The sequence below is a fragment of the Coturnix japonica genome, unplaced genomic scaffold, assembly GCF_054131305.1.
Source record: "Coturnix japonica strain WE unplaced genomic scaffold, WE-NBRP24 Scf109, whole genome shotgun sequence".
NCBI classification, from domain to species: Eukaryota; Metazoa; Chordata; class Aves; order Galliformes; family Phasianidae; genus Coturnix; species Coturnix japonica.
Window position 1 is genome coordinate 237,916 of NW_028189012.1, and position 27,732 is coordinate 265,647.

Genomic DNA, 27,732 nt, shown 5'->3' on the forward strand with positions numbered 1-27,732 from the left:
TGGGGTCATAGGGATATAATGGGGTCTATAGGGATATAATGGGGTCTATAGGGATATAATGGGGTCTATAGGGATATAATGGGGTCTATAGGGATATAATGGGGTCTATAGGGATATAATGGGGTCTATAGGGATATAATGGGGTCTATAGGGATATAACGGGGTCTATAGGGATATAATGGGGTCATAGGATCACAGTGGGGGGGGTGCACAATAAAAGGGGAGGGGGCTGCAAACACCCCCCCATCCCACCCCCTCCAGCCCCCCCCAGCCGCCCAGCCCCCCATTAACCCCCATTACCCCCCTATTACCCCCCATTGACCCATTAATCCCCCCATTGACCCCATTATAACCCCATTATAACCCCATTAACTCCCCCGACCCCGGCTGCTCCTCCCGCCCCGCCGCCGTTCCGCCATTACCGGAAGTCCCCTTGGAATGCATCACCTCACTTCCGGGTTTGGGCCGTACCACTTCTCCCTCCTTGCAGGGGGGAACACATAACCCCTCCCACCCCCCATTTTATCCCCTGCTCCCCAAATAATTCCTTAATTATATTATTCTCAATATAAATATCCCCCCTAACTCTCCCCCTGCTGTATCACGGCATTAAACGCTCCGTTTTACACATATAAATCCAACCGTCCCCCCCCGCTCCGTGCCCGCACTTGGTACGACCCAAACTGCCTCACTCAAAGGGCCGGCCCTTCTTAAAAGCCCCGTGGTCCGCTCTGATTGGCCAACCCTTGGGGCGCTCGGCCTATCAGAAACGCCCTCTCTTTCCCTCTCGATTTTGATTGGTTGCCCGACCCTCAAGTCCCGCCCCTCGCGCCTTCGACGGACAGCAACGCGTGAGGCAAAAGGGGCGAGCAGGTGGTTTGCCTCTCCGCGCTCCTGATTGGTCGGCGAGGCGGGCGGGCAGCCAATAGGAAGCGGTTTTTGAGGGAAGGGGGCGGAGCTAAGCGTGGTCCCGCCTACCGCTCTGAGGGGAGAAAAGAGGCGGGAAGAAAATGGCGGGAAGAGCGGCTGAGGCGTTTGCGTCGTTGTGAGGAGAATTGTCTGATTTTTCGGTTTTCTGAGGAAAAAATGGGCCGGAATGAGGTAAAGTGCCCTTAAATTCCATTTTGGGGTTAAAAACTGTCGGTTTTGATTCTTTTTGTGGTGGTTTTGAGTGGGATTTTGGGGTGGAAAGGGTGGAAAGGGTGGAAAATGGCGTCGCTTCCCTTTGACTGTGGGGAGAAAGAATTAAACTTGTTGTTTTATCTCGTTTTCTGTCAGGATTCGTAAATTGGGGGCAAAAATGCTGTTTTTTACCTCATTTTCTGTCAATAGATGCAAGTTAAGTGGGGAAAAAAGCCCTTTGTGCTTCATTTTCTATCAGCAGATGTAATTTGTGTGGGAAAAAAGCATTTTTTACCTCATTTTCTGTCAGGAAATATAAATTAAGTGGGGAAAAAAAGCACTTTTTGCTTCTTTTTCTATCAGCAGATGGAATTTGTGTGGAAAAAAAGCACTTTTTACCTCATTTTCTGTCAGGAAATATAAATTAAGTGGGGAAAAAAAGCACTTTTTGCTTCTTTTTCTATCAGCAAATGTAATTTGTGTGGAAAAAAAGCATTTTTTGCTTCATTTTCTGTCAGGATTTGTAAATTGGGGGCGAAAATGCTGTTTTTTACCTCATTTTCTGTCAATAGATGTAAGTTAAGTGGGGAAAAAAGCTTTTTTTGCTTCTTTTTCTATCAGCAAATGTAATTTGTGTGGAAAAAAAGCACTTTTTACCTCATTTTCTGTCAGGAAATATAATTTAAGTGGGGAAAAAAGCATTTTTTGCTTCTTTTTCTATCAGGAGATGTAATTTGTGTGGAAAAAAAGCATTTTTTGCTTCATTTTCTCTCAGGAAATATAAATTAAGTGGGAAAAAAAGCATTTTTTGCTTCATTTTCTGTCAGGATTTGTAAATTGGGGGCGAAAATGCTGGTTTTTACCTCATTTTCTGTCAGTAGATATAAATTAAGTGGGGAAAAAAGCCCTTTTTGCTTCATTTTCTATCATGAGATGGAATTTGTGTGGAAAAAAAGCATTTTTTGCTTCATTCCCTGTCAGAACTATCAAAAGTAGGGGGGAAATTCAGCTTTTTTTCCTCATTTTGGGGGTTTCCTGTTGTTTCTTTGGGGGGGGGGTTGCTGTATTTTGGGGAGGGGTCTTCAAGGATCAGTTTTTAACCCCCCCCCCTTTTCTTTCTCCTTAGGGTACCACCATGGACCCCCCCTCTGCCTCCCCCCCACCCCCATCGAGACCCCCCCGGGACCCCCCCAGGAGCCTCCATTTACAGCGCCATGAACGTGAGGCCTTTTACACCCTGCTGGGTAAGCACCAAACCCCCCCTTTCTCCCTTAAAATTGCCCAAAATCATCATTTTTCACCCCAAAAACTGATATATTCCCCCCCTTTAACCTCTTCTTTCATTCCCCCCCCCCAGAGGACAGCGTGGTGCAGCAATTCCTCTCCACAGACGTCTGCTATCGGATCTCTGATAAGGTAACATCACCCCACGCCCCTTTTTAACCACTTTTGCCCTTTTTTGCCCCAAATCTGTGCTTTATTTATGGTGTTTTTCCCTCTTTTTTATGCCCCCCCCCCCCAGTACTTACTGGCCATGGTGCTGACCTACTTCAAGCGCGCTGCTCTGCCCACGGCCGAATACACCCGCATCAACCTCTTCACTGCCCTGTAAGTGTGTGGCTCATTAACACTCCATTTAATTAGCTGGCTCCTTAATTATGAGGCTTCCTAATGAGGCTGTGGTGGTCAGCAATTGGATGGGGGTTGAGGGGGAGGGGGGTTCTGCCCTCAGTTTGGGGCTGGGTGGGGGGCTTCATGGGGTCACCCCCCTCAATTTGGGGCTGGATGGGGGTTTAGGGGTGTCCCCACTCAATATGGGGCTGGATGGGGGTTTAGGGGTGTCCCCCCCTCAATTTGGGGCTGGATGGGGGTTTAGGGGTGTCCCCCCCCTCAATTTGGGGCTGGATGGGGTTTAGGGGTGTCCCCCCACCTCAATTTGGGTGTGAATGGGGGTTTAGGGTCGTCCCCCCCTCAATTTGGGGCTGAATGGGGGTTTAGGGTCGTCCCCCCCTCAATTTGGGGCTGGATGGGGTTTGGGTCTGTCCCCCCCCCTCAGTTTGGACTGGGGTTTGGGGGCATCCCCCCCTCAATTTGAGGCTGGATGGGGGTTTAGAGGTATCCCCCCCCCTCAATTTGGGTCTGGATTGGGGTTTAGGGTCGTCCCCCCCTTGATCTGGGGCTGGATTGGGGTTTGGGGCATCCCCCTTCAATTTGGGGCTGGATGGGGTTTGAATGCCCCCCCCCTCCCCATAAACTCGGGGCTGGGTGAAGTTTCGGGTGTCTCCCCCTCCCACTTTTGGGGTGGGGGTTTGGGGGGGGGTCCCCCTTCTCCAATTGGGCTTTTAGGGTCCCCTTCCCCAATTGGGGGGGTGGGCTTTGCCATTCCTCCCTCCTTGGTGGCCATTAGTTGGGCTTTTGGGGCTCTTTCCCTTGAATTTTGGGCCTCTTTCCCTTGAATTTTGGGCCTCTTTCCCTTGAATTTTGGGCCTCTTTTCCTTGAATTCTGGGGGTGGCCTTTCAGGCTGCCCCCCCCCCCCTACCCAAATAGGGTCAGAGTTTGAGGGTCCCCCTCCCCAAATATCCCCCCTTTCCCCCCATTAGGTACCTGGCCAACGACATGGAGGAGGATGAGGAGGAGCACAAATACGGGATCTTCCCTTGGGCTTTGGGCCGAGCCTGGCGCCGGCTCTTCCCCCGTTTCCTCCGTCGCCGCGATCGCCTGTGGGCCCGTATGCACTACAGGGCAGCCGTCAGCAGGCACTGCTGCGACGAGGTCAGCCCCAAAATCCCCTCGTTTCACCCCAAAATCCCTTCTTTTTCACCCGAAAATCACCTTTGCTAGAGGAGGAATGGAGAGGAGATGGGACTCGAGATGTGTGTTGTCCCCACTCAGCCCATCTCTCATCCAGAACCAAAACGATCATTTTTAGCTCATCTGTTTCCATTTTGAAGCAATTTGGATGAGATTTGAGCTCAGTTTTGAGTCTAAAAAGTGACATTTTGGGGCTTTGCCGCCCAGTTCTGAGCCTTGATGTAGAACAAGTGCAGCTGCAGTGACCCCCTCTTTGTTTCTGCTGCATTTCCAGCCCCTTTCCCCCTATATAACCCCATTTCCCCCTATATAACCCCATTTCCCCCTATGTCACCCCATTTCCCCTATATCACCCCATTATCTCATGCCCCTCCATTAACCCCAAAAACCCTTCACTCACCCCACCCCCATTAATCTCTCACCCCCCATTACCCCCCCAGTCCCTCCCATTAACCCCCTATTACCCCCTTAACCCCTCACTCCCCCCACCTTTCCCATTACCCCCCAACCCCTCATTCCCTCCCACCCCCTAATAATCCCCAAAACCTTCACTCCCCCCCCCAATTTTAACCAAATCCCCTTTTTCCTCCTCCCCACCCGCAACCCCCCCCCATTACCCCCACAACCCCTTATTACCCCCAAACCCTTCACTCTCCCCCAATTTTTAACCCAAATCCCCGCTTTTTTCCTCCCCCCCAATACCCCCTCACCCCCCTATTAACCCCCAAACCCTATTAATCCCCCCCCAGTTTTTAACCAAATCCCCTCCTTTTTCCTCCCCCCCCTCCACAACCCCCCCCACTAGCCCCCCTACCTCCTTATTAACCCCCAAACCCTTCACTCCCCCCCAGTTTTAACCAAATCCCCGCTTTTTTCCTCCTCCCCCCCAATACCCCCCCACCCCCCTATTAACCCCCAAACCCTATTAATCCCCCCCCAGTTTTTAACCAAATCCCCTCTTTTTTCCTCCCCCCCCCCGCAACCCCCCCCATTGCCCCCCTACCCCCTTATTAACCCCCAAACCCTTCACTCCCCCCCAGTTTTTAACCAAATCCCCCCTTTTCTCCTCTCCCCCCCCAATAACCCCCCCCACCCCCTTATTAACCCCCAAACCCTATTAATCCCCCCCCAATTTTTAACCAAATCCCCTTATTTTCAGATCATGGCCTCGGATCCCTCTCACTGGGCCTGGCTCCGTGAGCGCCCCCCTCAGCACAGCGGTGCCATTCGTTCCTATGGCAGAGACCCCCGGGACCCCCCACCCTTCCAGCTGCCCCCGCTGCTGCCCACCCCCCCCAGCTGCCCCACAAGAGGAAGAGGAGGAGGAGGATGAAGAGCGCGGCGCCCCGTGGGAGCCCACCCTGGTCATCCTCCCACTGCAGAGTACGTCCCCGCTTCCCAACGGTGCCGAAACGCGTTGATTTCACCCCAAAAATCCATCGGGATGGGAACGATTTGGGGCTGGGGGGGGGGGGCTGAGATTGGGGTCTGTGTCACCCAACCCGGCTCACGGTGCTGATTTCTGCTGGTTTTAACCCAAAATCTCTTTGGGGTCGGCAGCAAACGGAGCCGTTTATTACTGATACATGGGGTGTTGTTTTGGGGTGGTTTGCTCTATTTTTATCACTCGTGATGAGAAGAGGGGGAAAAAAAGGCCATTTCTGACCCCAAATCTCTTCCATTTCTGCTCAGTGCCTCCAATCTGATGCTGTTTCCCATCAGTTTTGCCCTTTTTCTCCTGTTTTTGGCCCCAAAAAGTCGCTCGTCTGTCTGTGTCTCACACAGGGGGGGGTCTGTATGAGATTGTGTATAAAAAAGGGGGACCAAAAAAACCCCAAAAAGGTTAAAAAAAGCCATTATGAAGGATTAAAAAGTGACTATTTTTGCACTTTTGGCCTCAGGTTGGAGAAACTCAGCGGAATTTGGGGGAAAATGGGCAAATTTGGGGGGGAAAAGGGGAAAATGGGGAGTGTGGGGGCTGGAAGGGCTGGGTTTTGTTGGTGGGGGGGCTGCAGACGTGATCCACACTCACGTATGTGTCACATGTGTGTCCTGGCCTTGCACACGTGTCCCAGCTGGTCATACGTGTGTCATACATGTGTCCCAGCTGGCCATGCATGTGTCAAACATGTGTCCCAGACGGTCATACATGTGTCCCAGATGGTCATGAGTGTGTCACATGTGTTCCAGATGGTCATACACGTGTCATACATGTGTCCTAGGTAGTCATACATGTGTCATACGTGTTCTAAATGGCCACACACATGTCATACATGTCCTAGATGGTCACATGTGTGTCCTGGCTTTGTACACGTGTCCCAGCTGGTCATACATGTCTCACACTGTCACACGTGCCCTAACCCTGCCCATCTCAACCCCACGCACGTCTACACACGTACACACATTTCAACCCCCCCACATGCATGTACACACGTGCACACACACCCCAACCCCACATACATGTCCCAGCCCCACACACACCCACATATACACACATGTCCCAGCCCCACATACATGTCCCAGCCCCACACACACCCACATATACACATGTCCCAACCCCACATACATGCCCCAGCCCCACACACACCCACATACACACATGTCCCAGCCCCACATACATGTCCCAGCCCCACACACACCCACATACACACGTCCCAACCCCACATACATGTCCCAGCCCCACACACACCCACATATACACACATGTTCTAACCCCACATACATGTCCCAGCCCCACATACACCCACATGTACATACATGTCCCAGCCCCACATACATGTCCCAGCCCCACACACACCCACATGTACATACATGTCCCAGCCCCACATACATGTCCCAACCACACACGCACCCACATATACACATGTTCTAACCCCACATACACATCCCAGCCCCACATACATGTCTCAACCCAACACACACCCACATATACACATGTCCCAACCCCACATACATGTCCCAGCCCCACACACACCCACATGTACACACATGTCCCAGCCCCACATACATGTTCTAACCCCACATACATGTTCCAACCCCACACACATGTCCCAGCCCCACACACACCCACATATACACACATGTCCCAACCCCACATACATGTCCCAGCCCCACACACACCCACATACACACATGTCCCAACCCCACATACATGTCCCAGCCCCACACACACCCACATGTACACACATGTCCCAGCCCCACATACATGTCCCAGCCCCACACACACCCACATGTACACACATGTCCCAACCCCACATACATGTCCCAGCCCTGCACACACCCACATACACACATGTCCCAGCCCCACATACATGTCCCAACCCCACATACATGTCCTAACCCCACACACACCTACATACACACATGTCCCAACCCCACATACATGTCCCAACCCTGCACACACCCACATGTACACGCATGTCCCAACCCCACATACATGTCCCAGCCCCACACACACCCACATACACACATGTCCCAGCCCCACACACATGTGCACACACGCCCCAACCCCACACACGTCCCGCCCCCCCCCCCCCCATTGCAGCAATACAGCACTGCAGCAATGCAACACAACCCCAACAGCCTTCAACCAACCTCCAAAACCCCACAAACCACCCCAAAATCACCCCAAAACCCCTTCCCCCCCCCCGATATACACACCCAGCCCTTCCTTTGGGGCGGAGCGTGTGGGGAGGAGTCTCATTATGGGGGGGAGGGGAGGGGTGTTGGTGCAGCCCGGCCTCCACCCTGCGGCTTAAGGAAGAGTTCTCATTTTGCTTCTTTTTACCCCAAAACTGCAGTTTTCCAGCTCGCTGACCCCCCCCATAGATAAAACAGAGGTACGTCCCCGCCGTGACCCCCCCCGGTCCCATAACCAACACATCCTATAGGGGATCCCCCTCCCCAAATCGATCCCTATGGGGAGGGTGAAGGAAGGGGGGGGGGGGTTCCTTACACAACCCTGGATGGGGGGCAGGAAATTGGGGTAAAAAAGCAGCATTTTGGGGGCAAACAAACCAAGAACCAAAGTAAAAGTGGACCAAAAAGCAGCGTGATTTGGGGGTGTTTTGCAGGGTTTTGGGGTTGGGAGCGTTATAGTTCCGTGTTTGGGGCTGAATGCTGTTCCGGACTGAGAAGGAGTTGTATGGGAAACAAGTTTTGGGGTTAAATAGGAAAGATTTGGGGTTTTTCAACTTTTGACCTTTACATTTGGCCTTTTTTTGCCCGTTTTTATGTCTTTTTGGCTCGGGGTTTTTATTTCCCCCTTCTCTTTCTATGGGGGAAGTGCTGGTAGGAGGGTGAACGGCAGCACCTGCTGGGATGCTTTGCCCTCTGAAATGGGGCAAAAAGAGCCAGTTTTGGTTAATCAACCCCAAAATTGGGTTCTGTGACCCTAAAAATGGGCCCTGTGGCCCTAAAATTGGGTTCTTTTGGCCCCAAAACTGGGTTATTTGGCCCCAGCATGGGGTTATTTTGGCCCAAAATTGGTTTTTTTTGCTCCTAAATCGGGTCCCGTGGCCCAAAAATTGTCTTATTTTGGCCCCAAAATGAGGTTTTTTAGCACCGAAATTGGGTTCTATGGCCCCAGAATAAGGTTTTTTTGGCATGAAAATTGGGTTCTTTGGGTCCGGGTTTGGGTATTTGGCCCCAAAATGGGGTTCTTTGGACCCAGAATTGGGTTCTTTGGCCCCAAAATTTGGTATATTTCCCCCCAAACTGGGTTATTTTGGCCCCAAAACTGGCTTATTTGGCCCTTTGGTCTTCATTAATGGGGTCCTCGTTAATGGGATCATTCATTAATGGGGCTTTCATTAATGGGATCTCATTAATGGGGTCTTCATTAGTGGGGTCTTCATTAATGGGATCTCTCATTAATGGGATCCTCATTAATGGGGTCTTTGTTAATTGGGGCTTTTAATTGGGTTGGGGTATGTAAGGGATGGAAGTTGCCCCCATTACAGGTTTATGAGGCCTCGATCTCACCCCAAAATGCTTCTTGGGCGAGGGGGATGGTTGGGGGGGGGGGGTGTCCTGGGGTCGACCCCTCCCCCTCCTTCATTTTGGGCTGAATTTGGGCGATTTTGGGTCACAGATCCCACGGGATTCCTTACAGAACCATTCATTTATGGGACATTTTGGGGTGCCCACCCCAAACTCTTCCTGGCCACGCTTTGGGGTCAGCATTACCATCAATACCTCCCCCCCACCCCAGCACTAATTAATGCCTAACGAACCTCCCTCCCTAATTAACCCCCCCACAAAGTGCCTCGTTAAGCCTAATTAACGACACGGAGCCGCCCTCTATACACTTTTGGGGCTGTTTCCCTTTAAATCCAGCCCCTTTTTGGGGGCGGGAGGATCCTTCCTTTTTCTTTCCTAATTAACGCTTTTAATTAACGCATGCATACACTTAATTAATTAACAGATCCTGTTAATTGTAGCTGGTTCCTATGAGGTTAAACGCTGCTATTTTGGGCTCCTGCTCAGGTTGCAGCTTCCCAACAGCTGCTGTGGGGCCGCAATGGGATCCAATGGCTTTCCCTGCTTCCCCCCTAAAAACCACCACTTCCCGGCACCAAAATCCCACACATTTACCCCAAATTTACCCTCTGACCCCACACAACAAAACCCTCTTTCACCCCATCTGCTCACAGGACCCAAAATGGACCAAAATGCCCCAAAACACCCCAAATTCACCCCAAAATCCCCTTCTGGCCCTATATGACAAACCCCTTTTTCACCCCATCTGCTCACAGGACCCAAAATGGACCAAAATGCCCCAAAATACCCCAAATTCACCCCAAAATCCCCTTCTGGCCCCATATGACAAATCCCTTTTTCACCCCATCTGCTCACAGGCCCCAAAATGGACCAAAATAGCCCAAATTCACCCCCAAATCCCCTTCTTTTGGTCCATTTTGGGGTCTGCAAGCAGATGGGGTAAAAAAAGGGTTTGTTGTGTGGGGCCAGAAGGGGATTTTGGGGTGATTTGGGGCTATTTTGGTCCATTTTGGGGTCTGTGAGCAGATGGGGTGGAAAAGGGATTTGTTGTGTGGGGCCAGAAGGGGATTTTGGGGTGATTTGGGGGTATTTTGGTCCATTTTGGGGTCTTTGTGCAGATGGGGTGAAAAAGGGGTTTGTAGTGTAGGGCCAGAAGGGGATTTTGGGGTGAATTTGGGCTATTTTGGTCCATTTTGGGGCCTGTGAGCAGATGGGGTGAAGAAGAATGTGTTGTGTGGAACCCAAAGGGGATTTTGGGGTAAATTTGGGGTATTTTGGTCCATTTTCAGGTCTGTGGACAGATGGGATGAAAAAGGGGTTTGTAGTGTAGGGCCAGAAGGGGATTTTGGGGTGAATTTGGGTTATTTTGGTCCATTTTGGGGTCTGTGAACAGATGGGATGAAAAAGGTTTAGGAGATTTGAGTTCATTTTGAGGCAGGATGAAAAAGGACAGTGAGATTCGGGCTCATTTTGGGGCATTTTCATCCACTTGGCAGAACTTTCCGGTCCCCAAATGTCTCAAAACACCTCACCCCACCCCACAGCTCTGCACAAACTCCGCTCCCTATGGCCACTTTTAACCCATTTCCCCTTTTTTCCCCCCATTTCTCAGGCGGCCGATGGCGGAGGAGCCCGTAGTGGCGGTGTATTGCACCGGGGTGTCGGCGCAGGTCCAGCGGCAGCGAGCCAAGGCGCTGGGTTTGGGTCAGCACCAGAACGCGCTGCGGTTCCGAGGGCAGGATTACGCGGCGCTGCGGGATCGGTGCCTGCAGGACGGGACCCTCTTCAGGGATGAGACCTTCCCTCCTTCGGCCTCGTCTTTGGGGTTTAAAGAGCTCGGACCCGGCTCTTCTAAAACACGAGGGGTGACGTGGAAGAGGCCGACGGTGAGTTAACGAGGGGTGGAATTAACACATCGTTTAACACAGCAATTAATCCTGTAATTAACACGTCGTTTAACACAGCAATTAACCCGATTCCATCACTTTCCTATTGATCTCTTATAACCCGTCACCTTCTTATTGATCTCTTATAACCCATATTAATTCCATCGCTTTCTTATTGATCTCTTATAATCCTGTTGTTCTCTTATAATCCTATTGATCTCTTATAACCCTATTAATTTCTTATAACCCATATTAATTCCATCGCTTTCTTATTGATCTCTTATAACCCTATTAATCTCTTATAACCCATATCAATTCCATCATCTTCCTATTGATCTCCTATAACCCATATTAATTCCATCATTTTCCTATTGATCTCTTATACCCTATTGATCTCTTATAACCCATATTAATTCCATCATCTTCCTATTGATTTCTTATAACCCTTTTGATCTCTTATAACCTTATTGATCTCTTATAGCCCTATTGATCTCTTATAACCCTATTGATCTCTATAACCCATATTAATTTCATCATCTTCCTATTGATCTCTTATAACCCTATTGATCTCTTATAACCCTATTGATCTCTTATAACCCTATTGATCTCTTATAACCCTGTTCATCTCTTATATCCCATATTAATTCCATCTCCTTCCTATTGATCTCTTATAACCCATATTAATTCCATCATCTTCTTATTGATCTTTTATAACCCTATTGATCTCTTATAATGCTATTGATCTCTTATAACCCTATTGATCTCTTATAACCCTATTGATTTCTTATAACCCTATTGATCTTTTATAACCCTATTGATCTTTTATAACCCTATTGAACTCTTATAACCCTACTGAACTCTTATAATCCTATTGATCTCTTATAACCCAATTGATCTTTCATAACCGTATTGATTTCTTGTAACCCTATTGATCTCTTATAATCCTATTGATTTCTTATAACCCATGTTAATTCCATCGCCTTCTTATTGATCTCTTATAACCCTATTGATTTCTTATAATCCTATTGATTTCTTATAACCCATATTAATTCCATCATCTTCTTATTGATCTCTTATAACCCTATTGATTTTTTATAACCCTATTGATCTCTTATAACCCTACTGAACTCTTATAATCTTATTGATCTCTTATAACCCATGTTATAATCGCTGAAAAACCCTCCATTCTGCTATTCAAAAGGGGGTGAAATATCCCAAATCTGGTCTTTTTCCTCCTGATTTTGGGTTGTTTTCCCTTCTTTTTGCCATCCAGGAGCTGTGTCGACACCCTCAGTTCATCGTGGATGGAGCCACACGCACCGACATCTGCCAGGGGGCGCTGGGTAGGGAAAACAGCACCATCCTTCACTCATTGACACTTTTTACCCTACATTGGAGACTTTGGGGTCAAAATCGACAGTTTTGGGGTCAATGTTGAACAGTAGTGGGGTCAGTGTGGACGATTTTGGGGTCAATGTTGATGATTTTGGGGTCAATATTGACAATTTTGGAGTCAATGTTGACTATTTTGAAGTTGATGTTGACGATTTTGGGGTCAATGTTGGCAATTTTGGGGTCGATGTTGTCAATTTTGAGGTCAGCATTGACAATTTTGGGGTCAATGATGCCAGTTTTGGTGTCAGTGTTGTCAATTTTGGGGTCATCATATTGGGATGGTCATCATTTTGGGGTCGAAGTTGACAATTGCAAGTGTTCGGAGTCATTTTTCTGCCCATTTTGGGGTCATTTTCTGCACTTTTTGTATTGTCTTTTTTCCTGCCCATTTGGGAGATTTTTTTGGCCCATTTTGGGATTTTTTTGGCCCATTTTGGGGTCGTTTTCTTTGCAAGCATTGCAGCCAATTATTCCCAATCACAGCTCGATGGATTGAATTCCCTCCCCTCTCCACCCCATATCACCACCGTGAGCTCCCCTAAACACCCCCAGCCCATGAGGACCCTCCAGGGAAGCACCAGCTGCCCCAAAAACCCCTTTTTTCCCCCCAAACCCACAGGTGACTGCTGGTTGCTGGCTGCCATCGCATCCCTAACCCTGAATGAGACCATCCTGCACCGCGTGGTTCCCCATGGGCAGAGCTTCCAGAACGGCTACGCCGGGATCTTCCACTTCCAGGTTTGTTCCTTCAAACCCCCCTCACCCCAAAATATGATTTTTTGGGGGGCTCATTGGGGTGTTTTTTACCCCAAAACGGGTTTCTATCCCTTTGTGACGCCGCCCGATGCCGCGGGCGCGTTGCAGCAATGAATCACCCTCTGGGGTTGGGCGCTGCAGGGTGGGGGCCCAGAAATGGGTGTTTCCCCCTCAAAATAACCCCACGTTTCTCCTGGGGATGAGGATCCACAGCTGCTTCATTAGGTTCTGCCTGTTCATTACTGCTGGAGTGAAAGAAGGGCGGGTTAATTAGTTAATTAGTGCCCAGCAAACAGGGCTCAGCTCCCCTTAGGGGGGAAAAGGGGAGAATTCACAGCCTGGGGGGCACCTTCATCCTCTTCCTCTGTGCTGCTTCTTCCTTCTTTTCCTCCTTCCATTCTCTTCCTCCTCCTTTCCTCTTCCTTCCTCCCCCTCTGTCCTTCCTCTTCCTCCTCTTCCTCCTCCTTCCTTCCTTGTCTTTTCTCCCCCTCTTCCTCCTTTCCTTTTCCTTCCTCCCCCTTGCCTTCCTCCCCTTCCTCCTCTTCCTCCTCTTCCTCCTCTTCCTCCTCTTCCTCCTCTTCCTCCTCCCTCTTCCGTCTTCCTTCTTTTCCTCCTTCCATTCTCTTCCTCCTCCTTCCTCCTCTTCTTCCTCCTTCCTCTTCCTCCTCCTTTCCTTTTCCTTCCTCCCCCTCTGTCCTTCCTCCTCCTTTCCTCCTCCTCCCGCTTGCCTTCCTCCTCTTCCTCCTCCTTCCTTCCCCTCTCCTTCCTCCTACTTTCCTTCCTTCCTCCCCCCCTCCCTCCTTCCTTCCCCTCTCCCTCCTCCATACCCTCCCTCCCTGCTTCCTCCCCCCTTCCTCCTTCTTTCCCTTCTCCTCCTTCCCTCCCTCCCTTCTCTTTCCTCCTTCCCCCCTTCCTCCCCCCTTCCCTTTTCCTCCCTCCTTCCCTCCCCCCCCCCTTCCTCCTCCTTTCCCTTCTCCTTCCTCCTTCCCTCCCTCCTCTTCCCCCCCAGATCTGGCAGTTTGGTGAGTGGCAGGACGTGGTGGTGGACGATTACCTGCCCACCAAGGACGGCAAACTGCTCTTCGTCCACTCCGCCGAGGGCACCGAGTTCTGGAGCGCTTTGCTGGAGAAAGCCTACGCCAAGTACAACCCCCCACCCCAAAACCCACCTTCATTTTGGGCCAAAACACCCCAAAAATAGCTCCGAACATCCACATCCCGTAGGGTGAACGGCTGCTATGAAGCTCTGTCGGGCGGCAGCACCTCGGAAGGCTTTGAGGATTTCACTGGGGGGGTGACGGAGTGGTACGACCTGCGGAAACCCCCCCAGGATCTCTACCAGATCATCCTGAAGGCGTTGGACAGGGGATCCCTCCTGGGCTGCTCCATTGATGTGAGCTTCGTTTTGGGGACAAAAAAGGCGTTTTTGGGGGGGGGGAGAAAAGGGGGAGGGGGGGAGAGGAAAGGGGGGGGAATGGTAAAGGGAAAGGGGGAAAGGAAGAGGTGAGAAGGAGAATGAGAGAGTGGGGAGAGGGGGAGGAAGATGGGGGGAGTGGAAAAGAAGGGGGGGAAAAAGGGGGAAATAGGGAAGAATAGGGGAAGGGAGAGAAAATGGGGGAGAAAAGAGTAAAAGGGGGGAAATGGGGAGAAAAGGGGAAGAAGGGAGAAAAGAAGATGGGAGAAAGGGGGAAAATGAGGGTGAGAAAAGGGAGAAAAGGAGAAAAAGGGGGAAAATCGGGAAATAAGGGGGAAAAATGGGCAAAGAGGGAAGAAAGGAGTGGGGGGGGAAAGGGAATGGAGGGGAAATAGTGTGATTTGAGCCCCAAACATCTCATTGCCCCCCAGATAACGAGCGCCTTCGACATGGAGGCGGTGACCTTCAAGAAGCTGGTGAAGGGCCATGCCTATTCAGTGACCGGAGCCAAGCAGGTGAGAGCTGCTGTCGTTTTGGGGTGAAATCCCCCATTTTTGGGTCCTGGTTCTCAATGGGGGCCCTTTATAGATCAGCTACCGTGGGCAGTCGCTGGGGCTGATCCGTATGCGCAACCCGTGGGGAGAAGTGGAGTGGACTGGAGCCTGGAGCGATAAGTGAGGCCGTGCCCTTCGTTAGGGTTAATTAATGGGGTGTTAATTAATTGGGGGTCACGGAGCTGGTGGCTGTTGGTTGTCACAGCTCGTCTGAATGGAACGCGGTGGAGCCGGCGTTGAGGCAGCAGTTGATGGTGAGAATGGAGGATGGCGAGTTCTGGTAAGGAAACTTCATCAAAAACACTTTTCTTCACCATTTTGTGCCCTGAAATTAGGGGAAAAAAAACACCTTTTTGAGGTGATTTGCTACCAAAGGAATGGGGGTAAGTGGGGATGGGGACCTTGTAGAGGTGATTTAACTCCAAAGAACAGGGTTAATGTGGGCTGGGTTCCATGTAGAGGTGATTTAACCCCAAAGAACAGGGTTAATGTGGGCTGGGTTCCATGTAGAGGTGCTGTAACCCCAAATAATGGGGTTAATGGGGGATTGGGACCTTTTAGAGGTGATTTAGCCCCAAATGATGGGGTTAATGTGGGCTGGGCCCCATGTAGCGGTGCTGTGACCCCGTGCTGTGCTTTCCCCTGCCCCGCAGGATGTCATTCCGGGATTTCCTTCGGGAATTCACGCGCCTGGAGATCTGTAACCTCACCCCCGACGCGCTGCAGTCCCACAAGTTCCGCAAGTGGAACACCAAGCTCTACGACGGCTCCTGGCGGCGCGGCAGCACGGCCGGCGGCTGCAGGAACTACCCGGGTCTGCTTCCTCTGTGCCTGCCTTTGCCCTCCCTCTTCTTCCTCTTCCTCTTCCTCCCCTCCCTCTTCCTCTCCCTCTTCTTCCTCTTCTCCCTCTCCTTCCTCTCTCTTCTTCCCCTCCCTCTTCTTCTCTCCCTCTTCCTCTTTTTCTTCTCCTTCTTCTTCCTCTTATTCCTCTCCCTCTTCTCCCTCTTCCTCCCCTCCCTCTTCTTCCTCTCCCTCTTCCTCTTCTCCCTCTTCTTCCTCTTCTTCCCCTCCCTCTTCTCCCTTTTCTTCTTCTCCCTCTTCCTCCCCTCCCTCTTCCTCCCCTCCCTCTTCCTCCCCTCCCTCTTCTTCCTCTCCCTCTTCTCCCTCTTCTTCCCCTCCTTCTTCTTCCCCTCCCTCTCCTTCCTCTTCCTCTTCTCCCTCTTCTTCCTCTCTCTTCTTCCCCTCCCTCTTCTCCCTTTTCTTCTTCTCCCTCTTCCTCTCCTTCTTCTTCCTCTCCCTCTTCCTCTTCTTCCTCTTCTTCCCCTCCCTCTTCTCACCCCATTCCCTCTTTCCCCTTCCTCATCCTCTTTCCCCTTCCTTTTCCCTTTCCCCCTTCCCCTTTTTCCCCTTCCTTCTTCCTCTTCCCCCTTCCTCATCCTTTTCCTTCTTCCTTTTCCCCCTCCATCCTCCCTTTCCCCCTTTTCCACTTCCTCCCCTTCATTATTTCTCCTCCTTTCTCTTTCCCCCTCCCTCTTCCTCCTTTTATTTCCCCCTTCCTCTTCCTTTCCCCCCTTCCTCTTGTTTCCCCATCACTCCTCCTCCTTCCCTTCCCTTCTCCCCCCTCCTCCTTCATTCCCCCCTTTTTCCTTCCCCTTTTCCCCCTATTTTACCCCATTTCCCCCCCCCCGCAGCCACCTTTTGGATCAACCCTCAGTTCAAGATCTGCCTGGAGGAGGTTGACGATGACGACGATGTTGGTGGCCGTGAGCCGGGCTGCAGCTTCCTGCTGGCCCTCATGCAGAAGCACCGACGGCGGGAGCGCCGCTACGGGAAGGACATGGAGACCATCGGCTTCGCTGTCTATGAGGTGTCCATCTGTCCATCCGTTTGTCCGTCTGTCCGTCCGTCTGTCTGTCTGTCCATCTATCTGTCTGTCCATCATCTGTCCATCTATCTGTCTGTCCATCTGTCCATCCGTTTGTCCGTCTGTCCATCCGTCTGTCTGTCTGTCCATCTATCTGTCTGTCCATCATCTGTCCATCTATCTGTCTGTCCATCTGTCCATCCGTTTGTCCGTCTGTCTGTCTGTCCATCTATCTGTCTGTCCATCATCTGTCCATCTATCTGTCTGTCCATCTGTCCATCCATCCGTCTGTCCGTCCATCCGTCTGTCTGTCCATCTATCTGTCTGTCCATCATCTGTCCATCTATCTGTCTGTCCATCTGTCCATCCATCCATCTGTCTGTCCATCTGTCCGTCTGTCTGTCTGCTGCTTGTCCTTCTGGCCGTCTGCTGCTTGTCTGTCTGTCTGTCTGCCACCCTCTCCCCTTCATACCTTCACACCTCTCGTCCATCTGTCTGTCTGTCTGTCCACTGCCCTCTCACCTGTCTGTCTGTCTGTCTGCCTCCCTCTGTCTCCATTGCCTTTCTACCTGTCACCTCCTGGCCTGTCTGTCTGTCCCTGTCAGTCTGTCTGTCCCTCCTTGGCTCTGTCCATCCTTGTCTGTCTCTTGGTCCTTGTCTGTCTGTCTGTCTGTCCCTGCCTGTCACTCTGTCTGTCCCTCCTTGGCTCTGTCCCTTCTTGTCTGTCTGTCTGTCCCTGTCTGTCTATTGGTCCCTGTCTGTTGGTCTCTGTCTGTCTGTCTCTGTATGTCTGTCTGTTCCTGCCTGTCTTCCTGTCCATCCCTCCTTGTCTCTGTCCCTGCCTGTCTGTTGGTCTCTGTCTGTCTGTCTGTCCCCATCCATCTTATCCCTGCCTGCCTGTCAGTGTGTCTGTCCCTGGCCATCCCTCCTTGTCTCTGTCCCTTCTTGTCTGTCTGTCTGTCCCCATCTGTCTGTCTATTGGTCCCTGCCTGTCTTCCTGTCTGTCCGTCCCCATCTGTCTGTCTGTCCCTGTTTGTCCCTGCCTGTCTTCCTGTCTGTCCATCCTTGTCTGTCTGTCTGTCCCTGTCTGTTGGTCCCTGTCTGTCCCCATCTGTCTGTCCCTGTCTCCCCACCCCCCACACTCACCATCTCTCCTCTTTCCCCCTGCAGGTTCCCCCCGAGGTCCGTACACCCCCAAACCCCCACCCCCCCCAATTCAGACCCCACCCCCTCAATTCAGACCCCCTCACCCCCCCAATTCAGACCCCCCCCCAAACCCCCACTCCACAATTCAGACCCCCACCCCCCTCAATTCAGACCCCCACCCCCTCAATTCAGACCCCCACCCCCTCAATTCAGACCCCCACCACCCTCAATTCAGACCCCCACCCCCTCAATTCAGACCCCCACCCCCCTCAATTCAGACCCCACCCCCCTCAATTCAGACCCCCACCCCCCCTCCAACCCCCCATCCCCTCAATTCAGACCCCCACCCCCCCAATTCAGACCCCCACCCCCCTCCCAAACCCCCACCCCCCCCAATTCAGACCCCACCCCCCCCAATTCAGACCCCCACCCCCCCAATTCAGACACCCACCCCCTCAATTCAGACCCCCACCCCCCCTCCAACCCCCCAGCCCCTCAATTCAGACCCCCACCCCCCTCCCAAACCCCCACCCCCCCAATTCACACCCCCCCACCCCGTACCCCCTCCCACTCCCCTTATCCCCCCCAGCACGTCGGTGTGTCGGGTCTCCATCTCCCCCGCGATTTCTTCCTGTCCAACGCGTCCCGCGCGCGCTCGGAGCAGTTCATCAACCTGCGCGAGGTCAGCTCGCGGCTGCGGCTCCCGCCCGGCGAGTACGTCGTGGTTCCGTCCACCTTCGAGCCCAACAAGGAGGGGGACTTTGTGCTCAGGGTGTTCTCCGAGAAGAGAGCGGGCACCGAGTGAGTGAGATGCTTCGTTAGCCATAATTAACACCTTCATTAGTGATAACAAACCCCCCCCCACATTCCTTTGTTAGTGATAACTTTGATAACTTACAACCCCTCTCCACTGGCACTGAGTGAGCCATCCCTTCGTTAGTGATAATGAACCCCCCCCCCCCCTCCATCCCTCTGTTAACGATAATTAACCACCCCCACCACCCCATGGCACTGAGTGAACCTCCTTCGTTAGTGATAACGAACCCCCCCCTCCATCCCATGGCACTGAGTGAGCTCCTTCATTAGTGATAATGAACCCCCCCATCCACCCCTTCGTTAGCAATAACTTACAACCCCTCTCCACTGGCACTGAGTGGGCGCCTTCGTTAGCCATAATTAACACCTGCCTTAGTGATAATTAACACCCCCATCCATCCCCATCCCTTCTTTAGTGATAACGAACTCCCCCCCCATCCCATGGCACTGAGTGAGCTCCTTCGTTAGTAATAATTAACACCTTCCTTAGTGATAATTAACCCTCCATCGATCCCCATCCCTTCGTTAGCAATAATGAACCCCCCCCTCCATCCCATGGCACTGATTGAGCTCCTTCGTTAGTGATAATGAACCCCCCCCCCCCATCCCTTCATTAGTGATAATGAACCCCCCCCCCCCCCCCCATCCCTTCGTTAGCGATAACGAACCCCCCCCTCCATCCCATGGCACTGAGTGAGTGAGCTTCCTTCGCTAGTGATAATTAACACCTTCATTAGTGATAATGGACCCCCCCCTCCATCCCTTCATTAGCAATAATTAACCCCCCCCTCCATCCCTTCGTTAGCGATAACGAACCCCCCCATTCCATTCATTCATTCATTCATTCATTCATTCATTCATTTATTCTTCATCCCTCCCTCCATCCATTCCCACCCATTATTTCCCATCCATTCATTCATTGCTTCATCCATTCATTCATTCATTCATTCATCCATCCATTCATCCATCCATCCATTCATTCCCGTGGTTTCTCATTCCTGTTTCTCTCCATAGAGAAATGGACGACAAAATCGAGGCCAAGCTCCCTGATGAGGTGAAGCCTTTCAACCCTATTTCCTCCCCAAATCCCCTATTTCCCCCCCAAAAAAACCCCAATTTCCCCCCCAAAAAACCCCATTTACCCTCCAAAATCCCCTATATCCCCACAAAAATCCCCTATTTCCCCCCCAAAACCCCTATTTCCCCCCGAAAAAACTATTTACCCGCCAAAGTCCCTCATTTCCCCCCAAAACATCCCATATTTTCCCCCAAAAACCCATATTTCCACCCCAAAATATCCCATATTTCTCCCCCAAGCCCCATTTCCCCCCAAAAAACCCTATTTCCTCCCCAAAAACCTCCAATTTCCCCACTAAAAAACTCTTATTTCCCCACAAAATCCCATATTTTTCCCCCAAAAAACCTATTTTCCCCCCCAAAACCCCTATTTCCCCCAAAAAAACCTATTTACCCGCCAAAGTCCCTCATTTCCCCCCCAAAATATCCCATATTTCTCCCCCAAACCCCATTTCCCCCCCAAAAAAAACCCATATTCCCCCCAAAAACCCTATTTCCCCCCCAAAACCTTCAATTTCCCCAGAAAAAAACTCTTATTTCCCCCCAAAAATCCCATATTTTTCCCCAAAAAACCCTATTTTCCCCCCCAAACCCCTATATCCCCCAAAAAAGCCTATTTACCCCCCAAAACCCCATATTTCCCCCCCAAAATATCCCATATTTCTCCCCCAAACCCCATCTCCCCCCCAATAAAAGCCCATATTCCCCCCAAAAACCCTATTTCCCCACAAAACCTCCAATTTCCCCACAAAAAAACTCCTATTTCCCCCCAAAAATCCCATATTTTTCCCCAAAAATCCTCTATTTCTCCACAAAAATCCCATATTTTTCCCCAAAAAACCCTATTTCCCCCCCAAAAAACCTATTTCCCCCCCAAAATATCCCATACTTCTCCCCCAAGCCCCATTTCCCCCCAAAAAAACCCTATTTCCTCCCAAAAACCTCCAATTTCCCCACAAAAAACTCTTATTTCCCCCCAAAATCCCATATTTTTCCCCAAAAAACCCTGTTTTCCCCACAAAACCCCCCTATTTCCCCCCCAAAACCCCTATTTCCCCCAAAAAAGCCTATTTACCCCCCAAAACCCCTATTTCCCCCCCAAAATATCCCATATTTCTCCCCCAAACCCCAGTTCCCCCCCAAAAAAGCCCATATTTCCCCCAAAAACCTTATTTCCCCCCCAAAACCTCCAATTTCCCCACAAAAAAACTCTTATTTCCCCCCAAAAATCCCATATTTTTCCCCAAAAATCCTCTATTTCTCCACAAAAATCCCATATTTTTCCCCCAAAATCCTCTATTTCTCCACAAAAATCCCATATTTTTCCCCAAAAATCCCTATTTCCCCCCCAAAATCCCCTATTTCTCCCCCCAAAATCCCCTATTACCCCCCAAAATATCCCATATTTATCCGCCAAACCCCATTTCCCCCCCAAAAAAGCCCTATTCCCCCCCAAAACCTCCAGTTTGCCCACAAAAAACCTCTATTTCCCCCCAAAAATCCCATATTTTCCCCCCAAAACCCCATATTCCCCCCCCCCAAATCCCCTATTTCCCCCAAACCCCCAGTTTTTCCCCTAAATACCCATTTTCTCCCCCAAAACCCCATTCCCCCCCCCCCCCCCAGCCTTCCCCCCCTTCCCATTTCCTTTTCCTTTTGCCCAAAACTGCCCTTTTTTCCCCCAGAAAGTGCTGTCCGAAGGCGAAATCGATGACAACTTCAAGCAGCTCTTCAAGCAGCTGGCGGGGCCGGTGAGCGCCCCATATATAGGGACCGAACCCCATATCATCCTATAGGAACAGCGCCCCATAGCGCCCCCTATAGGAACTGCACCCCATATCCTCTTATAGGAATAGCGCCCCCTATAGGAACTGCACCCCATATCCTATAGGAACAGCACCCCATATAGGAACTGCACCCCATATCCTCCTATGGGAACCAAAGGATACAACCCTATGGGATCCAAACCCCAGAAGCCCTATAGGTTATGGGGACTATTATGGGACCCACAGCCCCTATAGGTTATGGGATTATTATGGGATGCAGTACAGCCCTATGGGACCCACACCCCTATAGGTTATGGGGTTATTATGGGATGTGCCCCATTTCCCCTATAGGTTATGGGATTATTATGGGACCCACAGCCCCTATAGGTTATGGGGTTATTATGGGATGTGCCCCATTTCCCCTATAGGTTATGGGGTTCTTATGGGATGTGCCCCATTTCCCCTATAGGTTATGGGGTTCTTATGGGATGTGCCCCATTTCCCCTATAGGTTATGGGATTATTATGGGACCCACAGCCCCTATAGGTTATGGGATTATTATGGGATGTGCCCCATTTCCCCTATAGGTTATGGGGTTCTTATGGGATGTGCCCCATTTCCCCTATAGGTTATGGGGTTATTATGGGATGTGCCCTATTTCCCCTATAGGTTATGGGGTTATTATGGGACCCACATCCCCTATAGGTTATGGGGTTCTTATGGGATGTGCCCCATTTCCCCTATAGGTTATGGGGTTCTTATGGGATGTGCCCCATTTCCCCTATAGGTTATGGGGTTATTATGGGGATATTATGGGGTTATTATTATGTCCCCTATAGGACATGGAGATCAGCGTCACGGAGCTGCAGACGATCCTGAACCGCATCATCGCTAAACGTGAGCCCAAATCAAGGGGGGGGGGGGGGGGGGAAACAGCCCCATTTTGGGCTGAAAACACCCCAAAACGGTTCATTTGTTGAGGCCCGCAACAAAGAAAGGCGGCACTTTCTGCCTTCCTTTTTTTTTGGGTTGAAATCGGGGCTTTTTGGGGTTTTTTTCTGGGGTTCAGATAAAGACCTTCGGACCAAAGGGTTCAGCCTGGAGTCGTGTCGCTGTATGGTCAACCTGATGGACGTATCCTTTATTTTGGGGCATTTCTTCTCATTTTGATCATTTTCCTCTCATTTCGGGCTTTTCCCATCATTTTTTAGGCTCTTTTTTAACCACTTTTGGGGTTTTTTCCTTCAATTTTTAGGGTTTTTTCTTCAATTTTTAGGGTTTTTTTCTTCAATTTTTAGGTTTTTTTTCTTCAATTTTTAGGGTTTTTTTCTTCAATTTTTAGTGTTTTTCAGCCTCATTTTGGGGCTTTTTTCATCTATTTTGGGGCTTTTTGCTCCTTATGGGGTTTTTTTCCCCACACTTTGGGGTTTTTTTATGGGTTCTGTCCCAAAATCTCTTTATTTCTCCTTAATTCTCCCCCCCCCATAGAAAGATGGGAACGGGAAGTTGGGGCTGGTGGAGTTCAATGTCCTGTGGAACAGGATCCGCAATTACCTGGTGGGGGATATGGGGGGTTATGGGGTCTGAGGGGTTATGGGGGGATATAGGGTATTGGGAGGGGGTTATGGGGTCTGGGGGGTTATGGGGTCTGGGGGGGATATGGGGGGGATATGGGGTATTGGGTGGGGGTTATGGGGTCTGGGGGGGGTATGGGATATTGGGGGGGGTTATGGGGTCTGGGGGGGGATATGGGGGTAGAGGAGGGGGCTATGTGGTCAGGGGTGGATATGGGGTATTGGGAGGGGGTTATGGGGTCTGGGGGGTTATGGGGTCTGGGGGGTTATGGGGTCTGGAGGGGTTATGGGGTATTGGGAGGGGGGTAATGGGGTCTGGGGGGGATATGGGGTATTGGGAGGAGTTGTGGGGTCTGGGGGGGTTATGGGGGGGATATAGGGTATTGGGGGGGGTTATGGGATATGGGGGGGTTATGGGGTATTGGGGGGTTATGGGGGGGATATAGGGTATTGGGAGGGGTCTGGGGGGGTTATGGTGTCTGGGGGGGATATGGGGTATTGGGAGGGGGTTATGGGGTCTGGGGGGGAATATGGGGTATTGGGAGGGGGTTATGGGGTCTTAGGGGGGGTAATGGGGTCTGGGGGGTTATGGGGTCTGGGGGGGGATATGGGGTATTGGGAGGGGGGTAATGGGGTCTGGGGGAGATATGGGGTATTGGGAGGGGTTATGGGGTCAGGGGGGGTTATGGGGTCTGGGGGGTTATGGGGTCTGGGGGAGATATGGGGGTTGGGGAGGGGGTTATGGGATATTGGGAGGGGGTTATGGGGTCAGGGGGGTTATGGGGTCTGGGGGGGGATATGGGGTCTGGGGGGGATATGGGGGTTGGTGAGGGGGCTATGGGGTCTGGGGCTGGATATGGGGTATTGGGGGGGGTAATGGGGTCTGGGGGGTTATGGGGTCTGGGGGGTTATGGGGTCTGGGGGGTTATGGGATATTGGGGGGGGTTATGGGGTATTGGGAGGGGGTTATGCGGTCTGGGGGTGGGTTATGGGGTCTGGGGGGGATATAGGGTCTGGGGGGGGGTTATGAGGTCTGGGAGGGGAATATGGGGGTTGGGGAGGGGGTTATGGGGGTTGGTGAGGGGGCTATGTGGTCAGGGGTGGATATGGGGTATTGGGAGGGGGTTATGGGGTCTGAGGGGGATTTGGGGGTTGGGGAGGGGGTTATGGTGTCTGGGGGGGGATATGGGGTATTGGGAGGGGGTTATGGGGTCTGGGGGTGGATATGGGGTATTGGGAGGGGGTTATGGGGTCTGGGGGGGTTATGGGGTCAGGGGGGGTTATGGGGTATTGGGGGGGGTTATGGGGTATTGGGGGGGGTTATGGGGTCTGGGGGGGTTATGGGGTCTGGGGGGTTATGGGGTCTGGGGGGGTTATGGGGTATTGGGGGGGTTATGGGGTATTGGGGGGGTTATGGGGTCTGGGGGGGATATGGGGGTTGGGGAGGGGTTATGGGGTCTGGGCGGGGATATGGGGTCTGGGGGGGCTATGGGGTCTGGGGGGGCTATGGGGTCTGGGGGGGTTATGGGGTCTGGGGGGGTTATGGGGTCTGGGGGGGTTTTGGGTCTGGGGGTTATGGGGTATTGGGAGGGGGTTATGGGGTCTGGGCGGGGATATGGAGGGTTATGGGGTCAGGGGGGGTTATGGGGTCTTAGGGGGGGTAATGGGGTCTGGGGGGGTTATGGGGAGGATATAGGGTATTGGGAGGGGGTTATGGGGGTTTATGGGGTCTGGGGGGGGATATGGGGTATTGGGAGGGGTTATGGGGTCTGGGGGGGATATGGGGGGTTATGGGGTATTGGGAGGGGGTTATGGGGGGTTATGGGGGTTTATGGGGTCTGGGGGTTGATATGGGGGTAGAGGAGGGGGTTATGGGGTCTGGGGGGGATATGGGGTATTGGGAGGGGGGTAATGGGGTCTGGGGGGGGTTATGAGGTCTGGGAGGGGAATATGGGGGTTGGGGAGGGGGCTATGTGGTCAGGGGTGGATATGGGGTATTGGGAGGGGGTTATGGGGTCTGAGGGGGATTTGGGGGTTGGGGAGGGGGTTATGGTGTCTGGGGGGGGATATGGGGTATTGGGAGGGGGTTATGGGGTCTGGGGGGGGTTATGGGGTCTGGGGGGGGCTATGGGGGGGATATAGGGTATTGGGAGGGGGTTATGGGGTCTGGGGGGGTTATGGGGTATTGGGGGGGGTTATGGGGTCTGGGGGGGGATATGGGGGTTGGGGAGGGGGTTATTTCATCCCCCCCACTTTAACCCCCCCCCCATTTTGGGGTCCCACTGTCCCCCCCCCATTTTAACCCCCCCCCCATTTTGGGGTCCTATTGACCCCTCCCCATTTTAAACCCCCCCCCCCCAGTCCGTGTTCCGCAAATACGACCTGGATAAATCCGGCAGCATCAGCGCCTACGAGATGCGGATGGCTCTGGAAGCATCAGGTCATTAATTAACCCACTCATTAACCCACTAATTAACCCCCTCCTCATTAACAAACACCCCCCTCACCCCCAGCCCCCATTAACCGCCATTATTTGGCCCCAAAAAGGCTATAAATTGACCCAAAAGCTGCACCAGCTGCTCATCACTCGTTACGCTGAGCCCGACTTGGCCATCGACTTCGACTCCTTCGTCTGCTGCCTCGTCCGCCTCGAGACCATGTTCCGTGAGCGCTTTTTCCTCTTAAAAACCCACATTTTGGGCAACACGCTGCCAAAAATCGCTACTTTCGGATGGAGGAAGGGGAGAACGTGCGGGAAAATGAGCAATTTGGGGGTTTTCACCTGAAAAATTGGCCATTTTGGGGCCATTTTTGGACCATTTTGGGGCCATTTTTGGACCATTTTGGGGTCGTTTTAGGCCATTTTCTTCATTCCAATCCCATCAATTTTCCCCTTTTTGCCCCAAAATCTGAGATATTTTTGCCCAAAATCACCAATTTTAGCAGAAAAGACCCCAAAATCCCACACAGAATGTGCCATTTTGGGGTTTTCACCTTAAAAATTGGCCATTTTTGGACCATTTTTGGACCATTTTTGGCCATTTTCTACCTCCTGATTCCCATCAAATTTCCCCTTTTTGCCCCAAAATCTGAGATATTTTCCCCATTTTTACCCCAAATCACCAATTTTAGCAGCAAATTGCCCCCCAAAAAACCCCTATTTTCCCCATACTTTTTCTCTGTCCCAAAATCTCCTTTTTTTCCCCCAAAAAGGGTTCTTCCAGGCCATGGATGGGGACAAAGATGGCGTCGTCACCTTCACCTTGTTGCAGGTTGGGGCTCATTTTGGGCTCATTTTGGGGTCTTTTGGGTCATTTTGGGCTCATTTTGGGGTGTTTTGGGTCATTTTGGGGTCTTTGGGGCCTTTTGGGGTCACTTGGGGGCATTTGGGGTTTCATTTTGGGGTCATTTTGGGGTGTTTTGGGGTATTTTGGGTCATTTGGGCTCATTTTGGGGTCTTTTGGGTCATTTTGGGGCCTTTGGGGGTCACTTGGGGGCATTTGGGGTTTCATTTTGAGTCCTTTCGGGCTCATTTCGGGCTCATTTTGGGCTCATTTTGGGGTCTTTCGAGCTCATTTTGGGCTCATTTTGGGGCTTTTTGGGCTCATTTTGGGCTCATTTTGGGTCTTTTGTGGTCTTTTGGGTCATTTTGGGGTATTTTGGGTCATTTGGGCTCATTTTGGGGTATTTTGGGTCATTTGGGCTCATTTTGGGGTCTTTTGGCTCATTTTGGGGTCTTTTGGGGTCATTTTGGGGTCTTTTGGGGTCATTTTGGGGTCTTTTGGCTCATTTTGGGTCATTTTGGGGTCTTTTGGGGCCTTTTGGGTTCACTTGGGGGCATTTGGGGTTTCATTTTGGGGTCTTTTGGGGTCATTTTGGGGTGTTTTGGGGTGTTTTGGGCTCATTTTGGGTCTTTTGTGGTCTTTTGGGTCATTTTGGGCTCATTTTGGGGTATTTTGGGTCATTTTGGGCTCATTTTGGGGTCTTTTGGGTCATTTGGGGTCACATGGGGGCATTTGGGGTTTCATTTTGAGTCCTTTTGGGCTCATTTTGGGTTCATTTTGGGGCTTTTTGGGCTCATTTTGGGGTCTTTGGGGTCTTTTGGGCTCATTTGGGTTCATTCGGGTCCATTTGGGGTCCATTTGGGCTTCATCGACCCCCAATTTGGTCCCATTTGGGGCCATTTTGGGGTTATTTGGGGCCATTTTGGGGTTATTTGGGGCCATTTTGGGGTTCTTTCTTCCTTTTGGGGTCTCATTGCCCCCCCATTGTCCCCACAGTGGCTTCAGCTCACCATGTTCGCCTGAGCCTCCCATAGGACAACACTGACCCCAAAGCAAAGCAACGCCGACCCCAAAGCAAAGCAAGGCCGACCCCAAAGCAGCACTGACCCCAAAGCAGCACCGACCCCAAAGCACCGCGACCCCACAGCCGCATTTTGGGTCAAATCGTCGCCGTTTCCGTCACCTCAGCAGGGTTTTGCTTTGGGATGGCAGCGAATCAGGGATCTCCTGCCTGGTGCACTTAGTTTTCTACCCCAAAAACCCCA

At 51.5% G+C, this 27,732-nt stretch overlaps 3 protein-coding genes and 1 long non-coding RNA gene across 6 annotated transcripts in view; 2 read left to right on the plus strand and 2 right to left on the minus strand.

Annotated features, from left to right (window-relative positions):
* LOC146751240 (uncharacterized) overlaps positions 1-423 on the minus strand; it is a 14,362-nt gene extending 13,939 nt beyond the window's left edge. Inside the window, exon 1 of the mRNA XM_085535165.1 lies at positions 383-423. The gene's annotated coding sequence lies outside the window, so the exon portion shown is untranslated. The remainder of the gene's footprint in view (positions 1-382) is intronic.
* Positions 424-2,577: 2,154 nt separating this feature from the next.
* On the minus strand, positions 2,578-3,841 carry LOC146751241 (uncharacterized). Its single transcript, XR_014941766.1, has 2 exons — positions 3,728-3,841; positions 2,578-2,728 (listed from the first exon to the last, which is right to left on the minus strand). It is a non-coding gene; the product is annotated as an uncharacterized LOC146751241 (long non-coding RNA).
* Positions 3,842-5,298: 1,457 nt separating this feature from the next.
* Positions 5,299-27,732, plus strand: CAPN1 (calpain 1). Of its 3 annotated transcripts, XM_085535163.1 has the most exons (23): positions 5,299-5,317; positions 7,735-7,773; positions 10,548-10,821; positions 12,095-12,164; positions 12,836-12,954; positions 13,982-14,115; positions 14,197-14,365; positions 14,818-14,901; positions 14,975-15,060; positions 15,146-15,220; positions 15,594-15,754; positions 16,632-16,807; positions 17,975-17,986; positions 18,540-18,751; positions 19,781-19,820; positions 21,529-21,594; positions 22,449-22,506; positions 22,679-22,743; positions 23,098-23,166; positions 25,545-25,623; positions 25,731-25,847; positions 26,397-26,455; positions 27,464-27,732. In XM_085535163.1, the coding sequence occupies exons 3-23, from the start codon at positions 10,555-10,557 to the stop codon at positions 27,488-27,490; spliced, it is 2,145 nt and encodes a 714-aa protein (XP_085391289.1). In that variant the 5' UTR covers positions 5,299-5,317; positions 7,735-7,773; positions 10,548-10,554; the 3' UTR covers positions 27,491-27,732. The 3 variants fall into 3 exon arrangements, with proteins under 3 accessions (XP_085391289.1, XP_085391288.1, XP_085391290.1); XM_085535162.1 differs by lacking the exon at positions 5,299-5,317 and having other exon boundaries at positions 7,633-7,773; XM_085535164.1 differs by lacking the exons at positions 5,299-5,317; positions 17,975-17,986 and having other exon boundaries at positions 7,633-7,773.
* Positions 16,973-17,962, plus strand: LOC146751242 (uncharacterized; the record flags this gene model as incomplete). Its single annotated transcript, XM_085535172.1, has 1 exon — positions 16,973-17,962. A coding segment is annotated over one exon (990 nt), but the record flags the coding sequence as incomplete, so codon positions are not given.

What these genes read in the sequence shown, in the direction of transcription:
- CAPN1 (XM_085535163.1), top strand. Translation starts at nt 10,555, where the DNA reads ATGGCGGAGGAGCCCGTAGTGGCGGTGTATTGCACCGGGGTGTCGGCG. An exon ending in TGACGTGGAAGAGGCCGACG is followed by an intron (nt 10,822 to 12,094) that starts GTGAGTTAACGA and finishes TTTGCCATCCAG; the next exon opens with GAGCTGTGTCGACACCCTCA. An exon ending in CAGTGACCGGAGCCAAGCAG is followed by an intron (nt 14,902 to 14,974) that starts GTGAGAGCTGCT and finishes GGCCCTTTATAG; the next exon opens with ATCAGCTACCGTGGGCAGTC.